The sequence below is a fragment of the Gracilinanus agilis genome, chromosome 1 (genome assembly GCF_016433145.1).
Source record: "Gracilinanus agilis isolate LMUSP501 chromosome 1, AgileGrace, whole genome shotgun sequence".
NCBI classification, from domain to species: Eukaryota; Metazoa; Chordata; class Mammalia; order Didelphimorphia; family Didelphidae; genus Gracilinanus; species Gracilinanus agilis.
This window is the reverse complement of record NC_058130.1, coordinates 3690550-3711836: the sequence shown is the minus strand read 5'-3', so window position 1 is coordinate 3711836 and position 21287 is coordinate 3690550. Positions and strand designations below refer to the sequence as shown.

The following is a 21287-nucleotide window of genomic DNA, read 5'->3' as shown; positions in this document are numbered from 1 at the left end:
ACCCGAGGAGGCCCTCTTCAGTCGACATGTTCCCCTTGGACTTTAGGAAGACAAAAGCCTGTGCTCAGACCATGCGGGACATCGCTGCTAGGAGGGAGACACTAGTCTAACCAACAGTCCTGAAAATCATGGAGCTGCCAACAGTATCTGGAAGACCAAGGCACTCACTAGCTTCTTTATCCTGATTTTAAGCCCTGCATCAACAGTAAAGGTTAGACTGAGAACAGAAAGGGGGAAGAGAGTGATGTGGCTGGAATGATCAAGAGAATTCACTGGACTTGGAAGGAAAAGCAGGCTGTTTCTTTAGATGAGAGGAGAAGCCGATTCCAGGGGAAGGAGAAAATGAAAAACTGAGGGTAGCGGCGACTGTCATCTATGAGAACCAACATGAAGACTGGATCTAAAGCACACAATCCATGGCACAAAGTACTGAGAGACAAACCGAGATGTTCCACAGTCATGAACCCCAACCTGAGGAAGAGCACGGAATGGGATGAGTGGGGTGTGAGCCCGACTCTTCTTCCTAGGATTCTAGAAGGCCTCTCACAAATTATGAATCACAACACTCAAAGCTAATGAGAAATGCCAAGATATTACCCAAAACAAATGAAGCGTACACAGGCATTTTTGTTTTTTAATTATATTACAACCTCACCCAGGAGAAACAGTAGCTAAAAAGACGGACTGCTTCTACACCAATGAGTCAGAGTATAGGAACCCTTGAGGTTCCGAATGCTGGAAGTCTCAAGATGATAAAAGGCCTCTGGGGGATTTAGGAGAAAATGTAGGAGCCTTGCAGGAAGATAAGATGGCCTAATTTGTGATTTGTATCAGGGAAAGGGATACCCATAGGACAGCTGCATGGCTCAGTAGACCTAGAGAGGAGGTCCAATGTTCAAATCTGGCCTCAGACACTTCCTAGCTGGGTGACCCTGGGCAAGTCACTTAACCCAATTGCCTAGCCCTTACCACTTTTCTGTCTTTAAGCAGATTCTTAGTATCAATTCTAAGATGAAAGGGGAGGGAGGTCACTGATGAAAAAAAAAAAACCTTACCTTCGGCAACACCCCAAGGATACTGCCTTCCTCGGACTCTTTTGCCATTAACTTCAATGATAGTATTGCTACCAACCACAGCAAGAGGCAAACGGTCCTACAAAACAAAACAGGCCATTCAAATACATTCTGCTGCCCTTGGAATACAAAAATTACATTCTTCAGCGGAAGGATGCTGGGAAGGCCTTGGTCTTGGTGGGTGCCTACACTACAATGGGAGACATTAACTGCCCCACTGTCATGGGACTTCAGGCACTGTTTTACCTTCATTAACCCCAAGGAAGCCGGGGTGGTAGGGGTCATCGCCTAAAACAAAAGCTGACAAGAGTCACTCTTCTGTCCTTGAAGGAGGAGTCTGGGGCAAAAAGAAGACTAACACTGGCCTTTCTGCTACAAATAGTTTGTATCTACACAAATCTTTTCTTCAACCAGTAATTCTATAAACTAAAGCAGAATAATAAAATGATGAAATTAACCCACACCAAGGTGAAACAAGGCCAAAAAGCCTAAGACTCAAATCTCTCTGATGTGGCAGCTTTCATGGAAAAACATTGGTGGCTTATTTGTTTGCCCCCTGCCCACTGCTCCCCTAAGATCTGTGCTCAGGAGCCCAGCCAGTGCCTACTTGGCCCATTTGGGGTTGGACCCATCCTGATCCATGAGAGCAACCTTTCCAAACTGTTGGGACTTTGAGGGACAGGCCAGACAGAGACTGTGGCCTCAGGGCCTTGAATGGATCTTCCTTGCTTATCACCCCCTTTCCCCCACTAGGGGCCACTGACTACTGTTCTGCCCTGTGCTGGCAATCAGATATTAAATCAGGATAACAGACTTTCCAAGACTAGGGAGCTTTCAGGATCAAAGGCCTCCAAGGGTTTAAGAGAAGGAAAGCAGAAGCATTCAAAATATGGGGCACCTACTCTGCCTGCCAAACTTCACTGAAGAAGGCCCACAAACGCCAGCCCTGGGACCATCTCCAGAGCTCCTTCTGGCTTAAAATGAGAAAGACACGGCACACTCAATAACAGAACACAGGAACAACATTTTAACGAAAGAGGACTTAAATCTTCAAAGGAACACACTGCCCGCCACTCCCTGAAAATTTCTGAGCAACTTGTTTAAAAAGAAATCTGAATCAGTTGATGGAAAAAACACTTAATGTAGATTTTTCTAGGAGCCATAATATTTCAAAAGAGAGGCTAGGAACGTCTCACCTTTATCTTTTTAACAAGCTTATTTTCTTCTTCATCATCTGTCTCTGGAAACTCATATATTTTTATTTTATGCTCTTGAATTTCTTTCATTATCTAAAACAGAATTGAAATGAATAAAAATGAATACAACATAAGATGAGCCAAGTCAACAATGCATTTCTAAGTGTCTACTATGTGAAAGTTGGGCAGCTGGGCTTAGTCAGAAAGACCTGTGTTCAAATCCAACCTCAGACATTTCCTAGCTGTGTGACCCTGGACAAGTCACTTCACTCCATTTGCCTCCATTTCTTTATCTACAAAATAAGCTAGAGAAATGGCAAACCACTGTAGTACCTTTGGCAAACACAATTGAAACAAGTTAATAGCAGCAGCAACCCAGTGGATGAAGGGCATCCATACCCTTGAGGAAAAGGGGAGGGGAAACAGGGAAAAAGGGAGGGGGAGACAGACACAGACACAGAGAGAATGAATGGCGCTGTTTTGGCCTAAATAGCAGTTGAAGCAGACCCCAAGTCTTCAGAAGGGCTAGGAAGAAAACACTGAGTCAGGGGATCTTTATTCAGCCAACCTACAATGTACAGGGTGGTCCTGGGCCATCTCTGGAAGCACACATCTAGTGAGGCAGACAAAACGTACTCACCTGTGCACGGTCCATCTGGGATAATGGGGAGGGGGAAGAGGAAAGGAAGCTCTGTCAGGCAGAGCATTTGAAGCCTGGGGGATAGATAGGGAAATGTCTGGAGGGAGAAACAGGGTGCCTGGTGGAAGCTGTTGGGGAGATCAGAGCGGTGTGTAAGACCAGGGAGCAAGGCCCTGGGTTATCAAAGGCTCAACAGGACACAGGCCTGCCAGGGTTTTCGGCCCACAGGGCAAAGGCAGCCCCCAGTGGACCAAATAGACCTAACCGCCCCTTCCCTGCAGCCTGACCCCACCTGCTTCTTAAACTGCTGGCACTCTTCTGGAGTCAGTGTGTCCGCTTTGGCGATGAGGGGAATGACGTTCACCTTGTCATGCAAGCGTTTCATGAACTCAATGTCCAGAGGCTTGAGGCTGCAAGACAGAACAGTCGGGGTAATGCTGAGCCACTTTCTCACACCCCCTTTGTCTGCTGGCACCATTCATTCACACATGGTGGGGACGCCTGAATGAAGAGGGCCTGGGCTTGATCACCACAGCCTCAAGGGTAACCCTGGGCGTTCCTCATTGCCCCACTGCCAGGACAGGAGTAAAATGCGTAAGACTGGCTCCAGAGAACTCGGGAACTGAAGCCACCTGACTGGTTATTCTCTGGACTTTGTGAGACCCCAGACAAAGGGCATCTGTTGGCTGGTGTACTGCAGGACTGCCAGGAGTCAGGGGCACAGTCCAGCTATGAACAGCAGCAGGTGAGGGCTCACCCGAGAATATGACTGAGGGTTAGACAAACCTCCAGATAATCAGAAATGCTGGAGATTGATCACCACCATCATCATCATCCAGGGGCACCATGGGACACAGAGGCTCGGGGCCTGGAGTCAGGAGGACCAGAGTTCAAATTCAGCCAAGCTGGGTGACCCTGAACAGGTCACTTCACCCCTTCTGCCTCAGTTTCCTCAGGTGTAAGATGGGAATCATAATAGCACCTTTCTCAGAGGGATGGTGAGGATTAAATGAATTAAGAGTAGTAAAGAAATAAATAAATGCTGGGTGCCTATCTCTACCCTCCTATCATTATTGTTGTTGATGTTGATGATGTTATTAAACTGATGTAATAATGGGGAGAAGGAAAAGAGCATTGGTCACAGGTCATACTTCACCTGAGCTCAGGAGTGCCAGCTTACTTCAAGCACCACACAGCAGCTAATAGGATGAAGTGGATGAAGGAGGAATGGCAACTCCTGGCCCTGACTCTCCTGTTTGGGCCTGAAATTTCTCATCTCTGGCCAGAGATTTTTAGACTAAAGATTAAAACTTGCTGTGTACAACGAGTAAAAATGGAATGGCCTAACTTCCTCTGAGAGAATCCAAAGTGGCAGAAATCTTATGTCTGACCTCCATCACATCAAAAGACAGAGAAGTTCCGGAATTGTTTCAATTGGGATTCCTCATGTTGGCTGTCAACTGTCCGGGGGGCCGTCGGGCATTTAAGGAAAAGTGGACACATTCAGTGCTTGGGGATGCTATTTTTCAGGGTTTCTGGGTTTTTAATATTTTCAGAAAATGTCATAATATCACACAGGCCTAACTTATAGAGCAACTCCATCCTGCTTTCCTATTCAATGTGGATAAATCTACCTAAAAATAAAATCGTTTCTGTGAGAAGAGTGCTCTGACTCCTTCCTGTTATAAGCAAAGTCATTCCCAACTAAAACAATCAAATGTGAGGTTTCAGAACAAGGACAATGAACCCAGACTCCTGGTCAAAGTATCAGAGGGCCAAAACGGAGATCGAGGAACCCCTCTGCCTCCCGAGAGGGTTCCCATTTGGTTCTATTTAGCACCATTTTGATTTGAGAAATTCCATTGTGGAATCTGAGGCACAAAAAGCAGCATTTGCCACACTACCAACATTTAATGACGCAAAATCAAACTTTCATTCACTCAGCATCCAAAGATCCCCTGAGAATATGGCCACAGTGTGGTGCCTGGGCTCAAGCTTTATCAGAAATTGTGATACACAGAAGAATCATCCAAGGGGCCATGGCAAATACTCAGCTAGCCCCGAAATGAAGAACAGAAGGAGTGAGGTACTAACCCATGACCCGAAGGGGCAATGAAGTATAAGCAACATTGCACCCTGCTGTCTGGCATCTGCCGTCTGTTCACCCGAGATTCCGCGTTCAGATAATCCTCAAATTTACTGTCAATGTAGTCGATTACAGGCTGCCAACTGAAGGAAAAGAAAAGGAAAGCCAGGAAAACAAGTTAGATTTCCACTGAAGAGCTGGATCTAAGTGAGTATACACGGATGTACGGCTGGCATCCTGTTTCCTGCAAGTTATTTATATGGTCATTTCTCCCTTGATAAAATCACTCTTCAAAGTAATAAGCCAAAATTCTTCTGCATAAAGCAACCCAGATCCATTCTAAATTTAATAGTTAGATAATTAGCATTTAGTAAGCACCTACTATGTGTACCAAGCACTGTGTGTCACGTGCTATGGCTACAAAGAGAGGCAGAAAGCCTGATCCCTGTCCTTAAGGACTCACAATCTCAAGGAAATGAGAAGGAAGCAAACAAACGTGGACAAACAGGGGGTGGGCACTACAGAAACAGGGAATAGGGAGAATAGGGGAAACAAGACCACCAGACTCAGAGATGGGAGGGTCCTGGGTTTAGACATGACCTGAGACTTCCTGGCTGTGATCCTGAGCAAGTCACTTAACCCCCACTACCTAGCCCTTACTGCTCTTCTGTCTTAGAATTGATACTAAGAGAGAAGGTATGGGTTTAAAAAAAAAGGAGAGATCAATAAGGAATAATGAACAGAGGGGAGACATTAGAATTAAAAGAGGCGAGAGAAGGCTTCCTGTAGAAGCTGAAATTTTAGGTAGGGCTTAAAGGAAGCCAAGGAGGGCAGTAGTCAGAGCAGAAAAGGGAGAGCATTCTGGCCCTGGGGCTGGCCAGAGAGAATGCCCAGAGCCCAGAGGTAGAAGGTCTTGTTCATGTGTGTAAATAGAATTAGCTCCAGCCCATTAATAGTCAAAAATCTACTCAACCTAGGCGTGCTAATGATGTTACTCTCACCTCCCTTAGTGGGGAGGGGAGACGAGTTACCCACACATGACAATAAGTAACAAATCAAGAATTAGGGACTGCCCTTTGGGCAGTCCAAATCAATGTAGAAACTGCCATTTGTCCATTTGAATTAGAGGTGGACCACAGGAAGTGATGAAAGACACGATCTCTTTAAGTAAGTGAGTGAACTTCCTGTGGGGGCAGTTGCTGTCTACAACTGGAAGAAGAAGCATCTCCTGAGACCACAGAACGCTTACGCTCTATATTGTCACGTGGGTAAGTTAGGCTGACTTCCTTGGCCTAGCTGGGCCAATTCTAAACTCTGCCTATCTGGCTGTTGGGGCCTTGTGGCTTACAGCTTCATTTATTTAGCTTTATAACCTTTTTCTCTCTCCGTCCAGGCCTTTGGCCTGGACTAGCCTCTTCCTTTTTCTCTTTATTCCTACTTTTTACCTACCAGACTGTAAATAAACTCTTCAACCCGATGCTGACTTGGGTCTGATTTAATTACGGAATCAACCTAAATTGTTGATTCCTGGCGGCCACACATTTTAATATATATCTATATATCTATAAATACTTAAATTTTCCTTCTTACACATGGGACATCCAGGAGGTCAGGGTCACTGGACTCAAAGTAAGGTGTGAGAAGGCCAGAAAAAGTAGGAGAGAAAGGGGGGATGGGGGCGCTGAGAATAAGAACTGAGTTTAAGGAAGCCCACTTCCTTACAGACAATTTAAATGGAGGATATCCAGAAGAAGAGAAGGAGACCCCTTCCTAGCAGCTAGTGCAATAGCCCAGCTATGAAGCGATGAGGGCCTGCACCAGGAGAGGGCAGTGGCAGAGGAGAGAAGAAGGCTCACACAAGGGAAGACTCTGGCATCAAGTTGCACGTGAGGAGTCATGCCAGGGAGAACAGAGGCGCTCGCTCTCAACAGTGATAAGGAAGAGAGGACATGAGTCTCACTGGAGGAGAAAAGAAATGGAATGCAGCTCTGGACTTCAAGATGGACCCAGGACACACATCGTCTGAGGTATCCAAAGGTCAACAAAGATTAGAGCCAGTAAGTAGATTTGGGGCATCAGCATAGAAAGGACTCCTGAATCCATGAGAGCTGAGGAGACCACCAGAGGCAACAGTCTAGCAGGAGAAAAGAAGAGGGTCCAGTCAAGGGTAGGACTATGTCTAGGTATAACTGAGGGAGGGCGAAGGTACAAAGGGGTCAGGTGAAAGGTGAGGGTGTTCCAGGGAGGACCAATGTATTTATCAGGCAGGAAAGAAAGACATAAGAGTCAATGGCCTCACTGATGGAGGAAGATGACAGCTACCAGGATTTTGATTGGATGGTCGATAGGAATTGAACAGATCTCAAAAGAGGTGAAGTCAGGAAGCAAAAACAGTAAAGAGAACCTGGAAGTGGCGAAGGGGAGGAGGAAGTAACAAGCTCCCCCCTAGTGAGCTCAGTGAGTGGGTGGGAATGAAGGAAAGGTAGCCCCAGAAAATGACAGACTGAAAAAGAAAGCTGCTTTGTTGCCGGGGAGAGGTAATGGGGCTTGAGTGATGAACACTGGAGGGCCAGGCTTTCTGGGATGGGGAGGACATACCAGGAGGAGTTTGTTTGTTAGTTAGTGAAGAACTGGTGTAGACAAGTTTTCATTGTCCACAAAAACAATTCAAAAGGTCAGTCTGGTGGAACTATGGAACGTATGGAGAGGAATAGACAGAAAGAGAAGAAGACAACTGAGTAGCAAGTGTTTAAAATGCACTTGTGATCCTAGAGGTAACAGGGAGCCACCAGAAGTGACCCAACAGGTTTGGCCCAGTGCCTGGCACATACAGAGTAGGCGCTTCAGTGTGAACTGAATGAATGAAAAGCACTCTGATGGCCCCAGGGGGGATGATTCAGGGCAGACAAGGAACCCGATGTCTTGGGGAGGAGGTGGCCGAGGTGATGAATGAGAGACATGCTAGAGACACTGAAAGGCCAGAATCTGGCACCTGCCAACAAGAAGTGGGAACAGGAACTAAGGACGAAGCACTCAGTCTTGGCAAAATGGGAAAATCCAGAAGACAGAGCTCAGGAGGGAGACGAAGGCTGGATATGTAACAGAATCGTCTGCAGAGAAGTGATCCTAAACTCTGGGGAGCTGAGAGCACACAAACAGAAAAGTGGGCCCGGGAGCCAGCTTTGGAGAACATCAGATAGAGAAGGATCCAGCAAAGAAACACTCAGCATTACAGCAATGCCCACTAGTGCAGAGGTCAAGAAGGGATCAAACAGAGAGACGGGAGGGTCATCAGAAGGGAGCTGACCAAAGGCCCGGGGAAGCTAAATGACATCTAACAAAAAGGTAAACCCCAGCCCCACGAGCAGCTTCTGAGAACCCAGAAGGCTTTGGCAACAACAAGTGGATCCCGGCCTTCTTACCAATTACTATTGTCCACTGCATCCCCGAATCCAGGCGTATCCACTATTGTGAGCAGCAGCTGCACACCACCTTCTTTGATTAAAACTTTTGCTTGTTCCACCTGCAAGATCCAACAGATCAGTATCAATACAGAATCCATCACTGGCACGCCCACTCACTGTCCATGCTCTGGCCAAGCGCGCAGGGGCACCAGGGGGCAGGCAGAAGCAGAGTCACTAGCAGGGGCTCCCCATCTTCGTGGCTTTCCCAACGCCTCCTGGGCTGCCTTCCAAGGCCAGAAGAGCCTGGAACCGCTCTCTTGCCCCAAACATCTTAACAGCCTCTATTAGGATTCTTCTAGCAGTTTAAATCTTAGTCCTTCCAATATCCACCCTGACCCCAAGGGTCTGTCTGGAGTGTGTGGATCTTATACAGTGCAGGTTATCACAGTCTTTTCCTCCCAATGATCAGGGAAGGGAGCAGGCATTAACCTTGTGGTTGGGGGTGGGGGGGTGGGGAATGGGGGTGCAGGTTCAGGAATAGTAACAAACCAGACTCCAGATTTCATTTCCAAAGTGGAGACGCCTTCCTATTTGCCAGTGCCAAGATGTTCAGTGACTTACCCAGGGTCACCCACACCACAGCATAAGTGTGAGCAGCAGCCTTTCTTGACTCCAAGGTCAAGTCTAGCCCTAGCTTCCTTGAAAACTGAGGATCACTGAAGTTGAACTAACATTTGTAGAATCTGAAAAATGGAAGCTCCCCAGCCAAGTGGCTGATCCTTCAGGAGAGTGCAGGCCCCTCAATCACCCTGGCTGGATGTGAGCAAGATTCTCCCACTCCAAAAGCTGCTCACAATCACTGAACGTTCTGTAAACCCCCGAGTTGCTGTTCTTACTTGGGCCTGTTTGCCCAGTTCTTGGCCCCTGGAAACCTATCACTGTGGTCAGAAGAGATCAGAGGGAGCTTGACCAGCAAAACCTTGGCAAACTGGCTTTTAAGTAATCTGTCCTGAAAGAAACTGGTGTGTCCTCTCTACCCCCGACCGGGCTTCCTCATCCTGGTGCCTCTTTTCCCCTGACCCGAAGCCAAGCGTCGTAACATGCTGTTCAAACAACTCTGACCAGAAGGTGTCACTGTCGGTTTTTCCATGAATGACCAAAAAAGCAGCATAGCCCAGTACCTGCCTACAGAGACAACGTCCATGGAGAAGAGGCCTCCGGCCCCACCTTTAACACTGTCACAAATGACCCTGGACAAGTCATTTACCCTCTTTCCTCTCTGAGCCCCAAGATTACAAATTATGGAGGGAGTGTCCCAACCAGGCATATGCCAACAAAGCTGGGTCTACAGGAAGAGCACCAGTCTTGGGTGGCTGGCTCTAAGAACATGGGCCCTGTGGCCTTGGCAGGTCATGTTCCCCCTCATCTGCAAGATGGGGGTACCGATGCCCATACACACTCCCTATCTCACAAAGTTACTATAAATTCTCCTAAAGCTCTATAGAAAAAGTTGTTCTATTTGAATGTAATGTAGCTCATTTCATCTGAGGTGGGGAAAGAAAGTGGTTCTTTTTTAATACCAGAAACAGGTTTTAGAAAACTAGTTTCTGGGAGGAGCCAAGTGGCTCAGTGGATAGAGAGCCAGTAGGCCTGGAGATGGTCCTGGAGGTTGTCCCAGGTTCAAATATGGCCTCAGATGCTTTCAGGTTGTATGACTCTGGGCAAGTCCCTTAAGCCCATTTGCCTAGCCCTTGCTCTTCGGTCTTAGATAGAACGTGGGGGATTTAAAAAGAAAAAAAGGAAACTAGTTTCTAGCATAATCCTAACTTTGGTCCCCTGACAGATATAGATCCAATGCTTAGGTGTATGCTGTTGCCAAGGAAACAAACCACTGACGAAAATGACTAGCTAACAAGCTAATGCTTCAGCCACCAAAGCTAAGACTCGGTCAGGTTCTTTCTCCAGCTGGAAGGTGGCGGTGGCATCACTAGCATTTATAGAGCACCTATTGTGTGCCAGGCACCATGCTAAACTCTTTACAACTGTTTTCTCATTTCCTTATAACAGCTCTGGAAGCAGCCACTATTATTTAATCCCCCATTTTACAGGCCGGGAAACTGAGGCAAAGTAGCTTGCCCTAAGTATCTGAGGCTAGATTTGAACTCAGGTCCTCATGACACCAGACCTAGTGCTGCCCCTACTTCAGACCTGACTGAACCTCCATTCTAATTCTTTTGTTCTGAGGGTTCCAGTTTAAATAGTAAAACAGCCAGAAAGAGGTAGAAGACATAGCGTCAGCCACCACTCTTGAGTTGGCAGCCTGGAAAACCCCTTCCTCAGAGCCTCAGCTAGTCCTTCAGAAGCCTAACAAGTAGGGAAAGCCCAGTGTCCTCTCCATTGTGAGGTCTTTGAACTGAGGCCTCCCCAGCTCTCCCAAGGCCCAGGCCACCACAGGACCTCCAGAATCAGGTTCAAAATGAAGCCACTCCTCACAGCTCATCACCACATGGGGATGGGGGAGCCCCCAGAAATGTGAGTGACTAGTAATGACACTGAAAGATAAGGGGGGGAGGGGTGCCACTGGGTGGCTCAGGGGATAGAGCCAGGCTCACAGTCAGGAGATCCCCCTAAGTCACTTCCTCACTAGGTGACCCTGGGCAAATCACTTAACCCCCACTGCCTAGCCCTCACTGCTCTTCTGCCTTGGAACCAATTCTAAGATGGAAGGAAGGATTTCAAAAAGACTTAAAAAGACAAGAAAAGGCTTACTTGTACCCAAGGCAGGGGGTCAGTCAGTAATTATCTATAAAGTGTCTTTGCTTAAGTGCTGAAGATACAAGTGATGTGCTTGTGAGAAATGGCGCTTGGAAATCCTTTCTCAAAGGATGCTTTTTACTGAGACTGCCCAATAGAAGAAAAACTCAAACCGTTGTTCCTGTTTCCTCCTAGGGGATCAGGACGTGGCTGAAGGGGGGAGCACCTGAGCTAACCTGAACTTTCTCCCCTTTGATAAGAGCTTGCAAGGCTGAGAAAGCACACCCAAGCACCCAGATATCCTTGGACACTGGGGAGCTCTGCGATTAAGGAAAGGTCTTTAGGATGAGGGGAAAGCAATCCCATGTCCCTTTCCTTTTTTCCTTCCCCTCCTCCGGGAAGGCCCAGGGGAGGAACATTCTGAGGGAGGGCAGAGTCCCCAAGGATGGAAGGAGGGGATCCCCCAGACCCTCAATCCAATCTAGCAAACTGCAATTCCAGTCCTGCATTGGCCATTCCACTGCCCGGGCTATTTCCACCCCCTGGCCACACTATCCTTGAAATGCCATGCCTTCAGAGGAAAGAGTCTGAGCTGTAATTCTTTGGGAGAACCAGCATTCACTTGCTCTCCCACAACAAAAGGAGGCAAAAGACAATCCTTGCCTTGAGAAGCTTACAACCTAAGAGGGGAGACAGACAACATACAAACAAATAAATACAAAGCAAGCTGTAGACAAGGTAATAAATAGGGGAGAATGAACCGAGAGAACACTCGAATTAAGACAGGTTGGGGAAGGCTTCCTGGAGGAGGTGGGACTTAAAGGAAGCCAGGGAAGTCAGTGGGGTCAAGTAGAGGAAGCGGGGGAGACACACCACTACGACAACTAAGCATTCTATATTTGCTTCTGCTGTGGGGCCACAGGGAGTCCCTGGAGTCTGTCGAGTTTACTGGGTGAAAAGGTTGGATCTGCTCCCTCTAGGAAGAACACTTTGGGGGCTGAATGGAGGCTGAACCGGAGTGGAGAGTGATTGGAAGCAGGTAGACCCCTCCTCCTTCCAGCAGCTATTCCAATAGTCCAGGCATGAGGGGAGGAGAGTTTGCACCAGGACAGGGGCAGGATCCAAGGAGGAAGGTGTCAGCAGCAGGTTAGATATTGTGAAGATGGTACTGACTCTCCCCTTGCCTATTTTTAAATTTAATCAACCAAAAGCTAGAAACTCCTACTTAACACTATCTAGGGGACTTTCACAAGCCACTTGCTAAAGTGGGTGACAATTCAAGAAACGACTGAACACCCCCTGGGCAGTGCTAAGCAAATTTAAAGACTACAATTTGGTCCCTGTAAAGAAGAGGAAGGAACAGGAAGTGATGTAAAAAAGGACTATAAAAGGTGATGAACTTCCTGTGCAAGAGGGTCTTCTTCCTGAATTTTCAGATTGGAGGATCTTGAACTGGGACTGTGCTTCTGGTAAGACTGCTCATGGATCTTCTCCTCTGGAGCTTCGGCTTGGGTGAGTGAAAAGCTGGCCCTCCTTTTCTGGCTTCTGGAGAGATTCGTTCTGGAGAAGCCTCCCCTTCTTGTAGGAGGCTGCATGGGTTGAACCCTTGTTTAATTCACCACCGAGTTAATGAGCCCTACCTGGGTTGAGCCAGGGACCAGAGCAACATTAGGATGATAGGCTAGACATTTTCTCTACCCTCTTTGACATTCCTCTACTTTCACTTTTTCTACCTCTTGAGCGAATAATATTTTAAAATCGGCAACCACAGTATTATCTTAAAATTCTCACATATTTAATCCAACCGCAAAATTTAATTCCTTACAAATATGGAGGGTGACAGTGAGGGGGTCCAGGATGACTCCTGGAGGATGAGAGCCTGAGGGCCTAGGAGGGTGGTGGTGTCCTCTAATAGTAATAGGAAGAGAGGAGAAGGAACAAACTTGGGGGGGGGGGGGGAGAGATAATTAATTGGTTCTGGACATTTGAGTTTAAGATGCAACTTCCTTTCTTTAAATCTTGTAGTTAGGTGGCTCAGTGGATAGAGGGCCAGGCCCAGAGACAGGAGGTCCTGAGTTCAAATCTAGCCAGACCCTGGGCAAGTCACTTAACCCCACTGCCTAGCCCTTGCTGCTCTTCTGCCTTGGAACCAATACACAAGTTTTTTGTTTGTTTGTTTTAAACCTTACTCTAAAATGAATTTGCAGAATGTCGATCTGTTACTCTGCTTAACTGTTTTAATAACTATTTAAAAAAATTAATTATAGGGGGCAGCTGGGTAGCTCAGTGGATTGAGAGACAGGCCTAGAGACGGGAGGTCCTAGGTTCAAATCTGGCCTCAGTCACTTCCCAACTGTGTGACCCTGGGCAAGTCACTTGACCCCCATTGCCTACCCTTACCACTCTTCTGCCTTGGAGCCAATACACAGTAATGACTCCAAGACGGAAAGGTAAGGGTTTAAAAAAAATTAATTATAACATTAAGTGAGGAAATTTAAGATTAACATAATTTATTTAAAACTCCTGGGGCAGCTGGGTGGCTCAGTGGATTGAGAATCAAGCCTAGAGATGGAAGGTCCTGGGTTCAAATCTGGCCTCAGACACTTCCTAGCCATGTGCCCCTGGGCAAGTCACTGAAGCCCCATTGCCTAGTCTGTACCACTCTTTTGCCTTAGAACCAATACACAGTAGTGATTCTAAGACAGAAGGGAAGGGTTTCAAAACAAAACAAAACAAAACAAAAACCCCTGTGTGGGTTTTTGTGACTAAGACTGATGCGGAGGCCCCAGTGCTCGCTCCCCTGGCAGCCTACAAGTTAGCCCTAGGAACTGATGCGAGTAACACCATCCCAGATGGGGGCCACAGGCAAGAATTCAGTCCAACTGCTCACTTCTTAACGAATCCCAAGCCTTGGAGAAGGGCCCTCGCTTCTGTACCCGGGAAGGATTGCTAACTCGGTGGGGAATGCCTCAATCTGGAAATGAAACAATCGGGAAGTACAAATAACAAGCTGGTCCCCATTTCTCTCTGTCTCTCTCTCTCTCACACACACACACACAAACACACACACACACACACACACACGCACACACTCTCTGTCTTTACAATGAACTCCCGTGAGAAATTACTAAATTGCTAACAGGACAGGCCAAGGGTCAGACGTGCAGGCCCATTACTTTCTCTCTACTGTTCTGTACGGTAAATGATTCCGAAAGCGGAATCTGATGACTACGCTTCAACTACATGGCAAAAAAAGAGAAAGCTTCTTGATTCCAACTTAATTCTTTTAAAATTAAATAGTAGTGAGGAAAGAAAACGAAGAAGCCCCAGGCAATTTCTGGTCAATTAGAAACTCTTTACCCAAGAACACTGACTCTTGTCCAAGTCTGCCTCCCTCTGCAGTCAGGCACTGCCAGGCCCAGGAGGCCGTCAATGGCCACCAAGAATGATGGCCATGCCATATGCTGTGACATCTTAACACACATGACTGGAGATCTACATCTGGACCATCTCAAACAACATTTGACTCTGGAAAGAGCCACAATCCATATGACTGATAAGACGTAACCGAAGTAATCTATTTAGATGGTTTCTTCTTATTTATATTTTTCAGAGTTGCATGTCCATACATGGTCAAACACAAAATGCTCGCAACATCTGGAGGAGATCCAGAAAACCTCACTGTAAACCCATGTCATTCACAAGAGTCCAACTGTAGCCCATCATCGGGTTTTACAAGTATTCTCATGGGATTCATGGAAAACAATTTGGTTTGAGTGCAGGAATTTCAAACTTTTAACAAATCTCTTCCAAATGGCCATTTTCCCATGCACTTTACTACAGGGGGTCATGTTAGAATATTTCGTGGCACTGCCCCAAGTTCTCCAAGATTAAGTATATAATTTAAGGCTGTAGCAAGGAACAAAGAATATTCAGAATCTTAACTTTTCTGAAAAACAAATATGACTAAGACTCCACCAGAGTATTTACAGAATTCAAATTATTGAGGCGACTATTTTGGCCTCGTATACTAGATTTTTCATATCCTAATAAGTTGATTAAAAGACTCATTTTTAAAAATCTTGCCCCAATAATATTTAACTTCAAACCAAGAATTCAACTCTATATATAGTTTTAAAATATTAATATGATATCAACAGCTAACATTTATGTTGTTATACAGGGCCAGGCATTGTGCTAAGTGCATTAAAAATATTATCAAATTTGAACTCCACAACCACCCTGGGAGGTAGAAGTGCTATTATTTCTATTTCAAAGAAGAAAAAACGGAGGCAAATAGAAGTTAAGTGACTTGTCCAAGATCACAAAGTTAGTGTCTGAGGCAGAATTTGAACTCAGGACCTCCTGACTCTCGTCCTAGCTTTCTAGTAATTAAACCACCTGGCCGCCTCAGAATTTCCAGTTAGCATTAAAACTCTTCATAATCTATCTTTCCCATCTGCACATATATTAACCCCCCACCCACACACACATTTCACAGTTCATATCTAAGCCAGCATTTGCAAGGCACTAAGAGAAAGCGGCAAGCTACTTGCTGTGATGTATTTGTCAATAAACAATCTCTACATTCAAGAAGGGACACCAGAAAATATTCCATTTACAAAAATGGCGTTGGAAAGACCCGTGCATTTAGTATTTCTTTACTCTGTGGCAATCTGGACATTTGCCATTGGGGTTTCTACCTAAAATACTATGGACAAAATGGTTCTTTAAATGAGGCTAATCCACCAGGCCTGCAATGGTTTGACAGAGTGGCGCGCTGCCTACCTGCCCCTGAACATCATTTACAGACTTTTGGGTCAAAATTCTCAGGCCTCGGTGCGGGAAGAACGCTCCCTGGCAAAGGGGAGCTCTAATCCGAGAACACTGGTCAGCAAAGTCACTGTGAAGGAAGAGTGTGATGAAAGGGGCCCAGAGAAGCCATCGGGAGCCGAGGCCTGGAGCTCTGGTCACAACCCTTCAAAGCAGGAGTAAAGCACTTAGCCTGGTCACTGTCTCTGAGAGAAAGCTGTGTCAGGTGTGTAACAAGGAGAATAGACCATGCTCTGGGTAAGAGTGCTTCCCCACGTTGGGCTCTAGAAGGGGCTTCTTTGACTAGCACAAGAGCTCCTGTTACTAATAACGGCAGTGCTGACTCCAGGCATCACACACTCTACCTTCCTACTCTCACAGCTGTGGGGTGTCAGATCATGGCTCAGGGATGGTGAAAGGGGCGACTGAAGAAAGCACCCCAATCCCATGTGCAATGGTGTACAGCAGAGACATACTCACAGGTGAGAAAGAATAAGATAGCCGTATGTTAGCACATCCTAGTCCCTATTAAAAAGAAATCCTTTTTCCTACTTGAATGAATAAATGAGAAAATAATTTATTAAAACCCTTGGGAGGACAAACGTTCAAGTGAACCAGGCCCTGCCCTTGGGGGGCTCTAATAGGGGAAACAACACAGGGGAAGGTCTGAGCTGCAGGTCCCAGGGTCCCAAGGATGCAGTATCAGGGCACATAGGCAGGCCTCTTCATTCCCAGTGAACAAGTCATAGCGGTTCCTAATGTGGAGCCAGAGGCCTGGGATCTTCCTGGCCTTTGGTGGCTGTGCTGCAGCTGCAGCCCAGACTATAGGAGCAGGGTCCAGAATGCATCTCTCCAGGGACAATAACAGAGGCTACTGGGCTGGAAGCCTGGCTCTCAGGCAGAGTCCAGGATTATCCCCAACCCCTGGGAGCCGGAGGGTCCAGGGTTGCTGCCTCCTGCCTCAAGAACCTCATAATTAGGACATTTGCTATTCCTTCATTCCAGCCCTTCTCATTGTGGAATGGAAATGATCTGGGATTCTCAAAGGTAAGGTTGGTGGATCCCAAGTAGCTGGCCCCCTCCCTAAAAATGCTTCCAGTCCATGCTGTTATCTGTGGCTCAGTATCACCCCACATCTTTGGGGAGTCTTATCTCACTCAGTTGACCTCTGGGAGGATGAAGTTTTTAGCCACAGTAGTTCCCAGTGCCTGAGACAAAAGGGCCATAAGCCATCTTAGGAAGAAAATAGACAAAATGACAAATTCCACAACTTTGGGTTGCTGAAACAATAGGGCCCTACATGTTGCTCTACACAAAAGATGAGGCAATGGTGTGTTTTCAGAAAACAACACTGGATTACACAGAATGGCCTTCTCGGTTGTGCTAAGCAATTCTCACTGTTAACAATGTTTCTGACCAAGAACTATGGTTCAACTTGTTCCGCTTGACTCCAGGAAAAAGAGGAGTCATGGGTGGAAAATGGCAAAGGGACAAAACACACAGGCTCGATTTAAAGAAATGCTTCTTAAAAACTGAGCTATTGAAGGGTCTTCTAGCAAAAGCTGGGCAACAACTTACAGGTTTCTCATTCAAATACGAGTTAGACAAGGTGGTCTCAGAGTCCCTTCTGAGTCTGTACTGCTCTACAGTTTAGGGGAGGGGGAAGGCCATGCATGGAAGGAAAGACAGGGAAAGAAGGCGCTTTAAAATTTCATCGAGAATACAAGCAAGACTCTCCTATCTCCCCAGCTATCTAGAAGTGTCCGATGCACCTCCAATGTAACAAGATCAGTTTTCATTACAAAAACAAAGATAAATTTTGGTGAGAATCCCCATATGAGTCATTTAACATCTCAGGTTCTAATTCTGACAAGAAGGTAATAATAACACTTTTCACCAGGTAAAAGGCAAACAGAAGAGAACGCCAACATCTTTACTTGCATTTGTCTGCAAAGAAATGCCTGACAGGAGAGATCATTCAAACATTAAGAAAACCCTGAAATCACTTCACGAAAGAAACATTTGCCATGTGAGTGTATTTGGGTGTCCCCCAAGTTCATAAACCCTCAAGAGAAGCTGCCAGATGCCAGTACAGTTTGTGTCATGGGCTCCTTGGTGGCCAAATGGCACCCAGCGAATTCTTCTCAGAGTACTTAATTTAAACTCATTTGAAAATTTCCAGGATCATAAAAGGAGCCCAATCGCCCTGAAATGTTTCTCAGCTCTTAAAAAAAAAAGTTCATAGATTTTAGGCTAAGAATATTATTTCCCTCCAGGGGTGATGTTCTAGCCCCATCTAGCCTTTGATATGCTACTTGCTAGATCGCTGATAACTGAGGTTCTGGTCTAAGATCCACCGGAGCTATTATTTAGAATAAATCCCTGTCATTACCAAATGAAGGCAGCGTCTCTGGCTGAGGCACAGCACTGCAAATTACTTTCAAATTTCATTCCCAACATTTTGCTACAAAATACAAGTCAACTGGGGCTTCTCAGTTCTAAGAATTGTCTACATGGAACTCCAAATGTGCTTTAGCTACACCTACTATTAAGACAAAGAGAATTGATTAGCAAAGGAACAGGGTGTGAAAGGAATCAGGCATTCAATTAACTAACTTTATTCTGCCCAGGAGGCAACCACAGCAGATACAGAACAGTGTTTTTTAAGATCCTTAAACATCAGAAATAAACAATTTCCAGAAGTTGGGCTGTTGGTTTTGCAAGGAAACAGAAATCAAATACCAAAACTATCCAAAGTGCCAATGTGCATACCTGTACGGTCTTTTTAATTCTATGTGAAGGCCCTGGATACTCTGAAGAATACAAGTCTGTTAGGAATAATGAGTTGATTAATGTTGACTTCCCCAATCCAGATTCTCCTAAAAGAAAACAAAAAGCAGTGGTCACTAGTATTATCCTCCGGACACAAACACTCCTAATCTGACCAGCCGATGGGATCCCCTCATAGGCCACACATGTAAGGCCAGTACATGAAGCACCACGTGGAGAGCAATCTCAAGGGACTTGGTCTAGGATGCAAATCTAGCTATCACTACGCAGTCCAATTTGAGACACTTTTGACAAGGAGTTGGGGGTGGGAGTGGAGATGTAGCCGGTCTATCATTTGCCTAAGGGGTCCCCACCATGCCTGAGGCACAATCCCCAAACCACACCCCACCATGGATTTTAGGCTCCTTCGGTTCCTGCAAAGGCCAGGTCAGCTGCTACTTCCTATTGCGGGTCTAGCCTGATCCTACCCAATTCTAGGTACTCCTTCAGACAAATACAAAGGAGGACACGAGATGTGGGCAGCATTACAACTCTCGGCTTTAAAACGATCTAAAAACGGAAATCTGCTGGGACTCTGCGAATGTGAGATGGTGTGGCATACAGTGGACACACCACTGGAGAAAGGAAATAAAGCCCAGGAATCTTGTTAGCACAAGAACAAAAGATGCAGATCAAAGAGGGAGGGCTGGTAGGAATGGGCCAGAAAGGCAAAGAAAGGAGGCAGCAGAGTTGATCCCACCATATGGTCCAAAGTTGGGGACATTCCATGCTGCAGTTTCCTTAATAACCATTTAGTACAGAAAAGGGAACTCAGTGGAGAGAGTCCCAACCCTCAAGAAACATACATTCTAGTGGAGGAAGACAAGACAGAAAGAGGAGCTTCTGAAAAGCTGAAGGCTAATACGGGATGGGGGACAGCTGGCAAGAAGGAAAGGAAGTCTGGGGCTCTGGCCCCTGAAATGCTGGCCTTGGAGGCAGACGGGAGCTCCCAAAGTTCCCAGGTCATCAAACTCACTGAGGGAGGTGGAGCGCAAGAGAAATCCCAGGGTAGATGGCAAACCTCACAAGATGGAAGCAGAAAGAAGCAGCAGCAAATAAAACTAGTACGAAACCTTGGCAAGAAACCTAAACAGGCAAATAAACAAAGTCACCCCAAAGGCAGATAAAATAAAATGCAGGCGATGACACAAAAGAAGTGACAAGGAAAAAGGCTCCTAAAGGTTCATCAACTTTTGACCATCAAAGGGAGTGTGGCTGCCATACTCCGTGTCTAGGTACTCCTAGAAGGAAGACAGAAAAGAAACATAAAAAGCAGTTGGCTTGAATTTGAGTGTATGGAAAAGTGTCCCCGCCAAAGGTGAGGGGTGCGAGATCACCAGGTCACAGATTTCAAGCCAGAAGGAGACCTTTGGGGCCACTGATTCCAACCCCTCCATTCTGAAGATGAAGAAACAGAGTAACCAAGAGAACAAGTGATTTGTCTCCAGTCCCCTGAACACATATTTTCTGGGTCTTAAATCCACGCTCAACTCACTACACCATCTAGCCTCTAATCAATTTACAAGGCACTTGAGGAAAGGTTAGCATATGGGAAGAAAACATCTTGAACCTTGCTCATCTTTTTAAAAAGAGGAGTGGATAGAGTCACTGAGTAAGGAACATGCGGGCTAATGAAAATGATGTTCTAAAATGAACTATCTTTGTCTCACTGCAACTCAATCAACAAACATTTATTCAACACTATGTGCCATGGGACTGTGCTAAGTTGCCTGCTTTCGAGGAGCTGATATCCTACTAGAGAAAATAGGAAAACTACTTAAGAAATATGGAAACTTCAAATCTGGCCTCAGACACTTCCCAGCTGTATCACCCTGGGCAAGTCACTTGATCCCCATTGCCCACCCTTACCACTCTTCCACCAAGGAGCCCAATACACAGAAGAAGTTAAGGGTTTAAAAAAAAAAAAAAAAAGAAATATGGAAACTACTGGCCTCAGACTCCTCTTAGTTGGGTGACCCTGGGCAAGTGACTTGAGCTCCACTGCCTAACATGTACCACTCTTCTGCCTTGGAACTGATATTAAGATAGAAGGGTGTTGGGGGTTTTGTTGGAGACGTAATCTCAGAGGGAAAGGCAAAAGGAGACAAGATGTAGTGAATCCCAGAGTTAGTCTGGCCAGAGTTTGCAGATTATGCAAATGCAAGTGAAACTACCTCCTAAAGGCTCTCTTCACACAAAACAAAATTATCCATTATCCAAAATTAATCCAAAGACAGGAAATAACCTTGTTCAAGAACCTCCTGATGACAAAGCTCAGAATACATGGAGTTTCCACCATTATCTCCTCTTCCACTTCTATCACTCCCAAACTCCTTGCCTCAATATTCCCTCTAACTGTACAGATGATGGTCCCATTCCATTGATCTTCTCAGATACTGTCTTCATTATCAAGTCCGCTCTCTCTGTCTACCACAGAAGCTTCCTTACTACCTTACAAACATCTGCATCTCCCTCAATCCACAAAAAAATCCT

The 21287-nt window shown here is 46.0% G+C and overlaps 1 protein-coding gene across 1 annotated transcript in view; it reads right to left on the bottom strand.

The window, feature by feature from the left end:
• SEPTIN7 (septin 7) overlaps window positions 1-21287 on the bottom strand; it is an 82603-nt gene that overhangs the window by 15888 nt on the left and 45428 nt on the right. Inside the window, exons 4-9 of the mRNA XM_044674009.1 lie at window positions 18738-18844; window positions 8418-8518; window positions 5004-5138; window positions 3202-3319; window positions 2270-2362; window positions 1056-1152 (exon numbers count right to left, since the gene is read on the bottom strand). Coding sequence (XP_044529944.1) covers window positions 1056-1152; window positions 2270-2362; window positions 3202-3319; window positions 5004-5138; window positions 8418-8518; window positions 18738-18844 — 651 coding nt within the window. The remainder of the gene's footprint in view (window positions 1-1055; window positions 1153-2269; window positions 2363-3201; window positions 3320-5003; window positions 5139-8417; window positions 8519-18737; window positions 18845-21287) is intronic.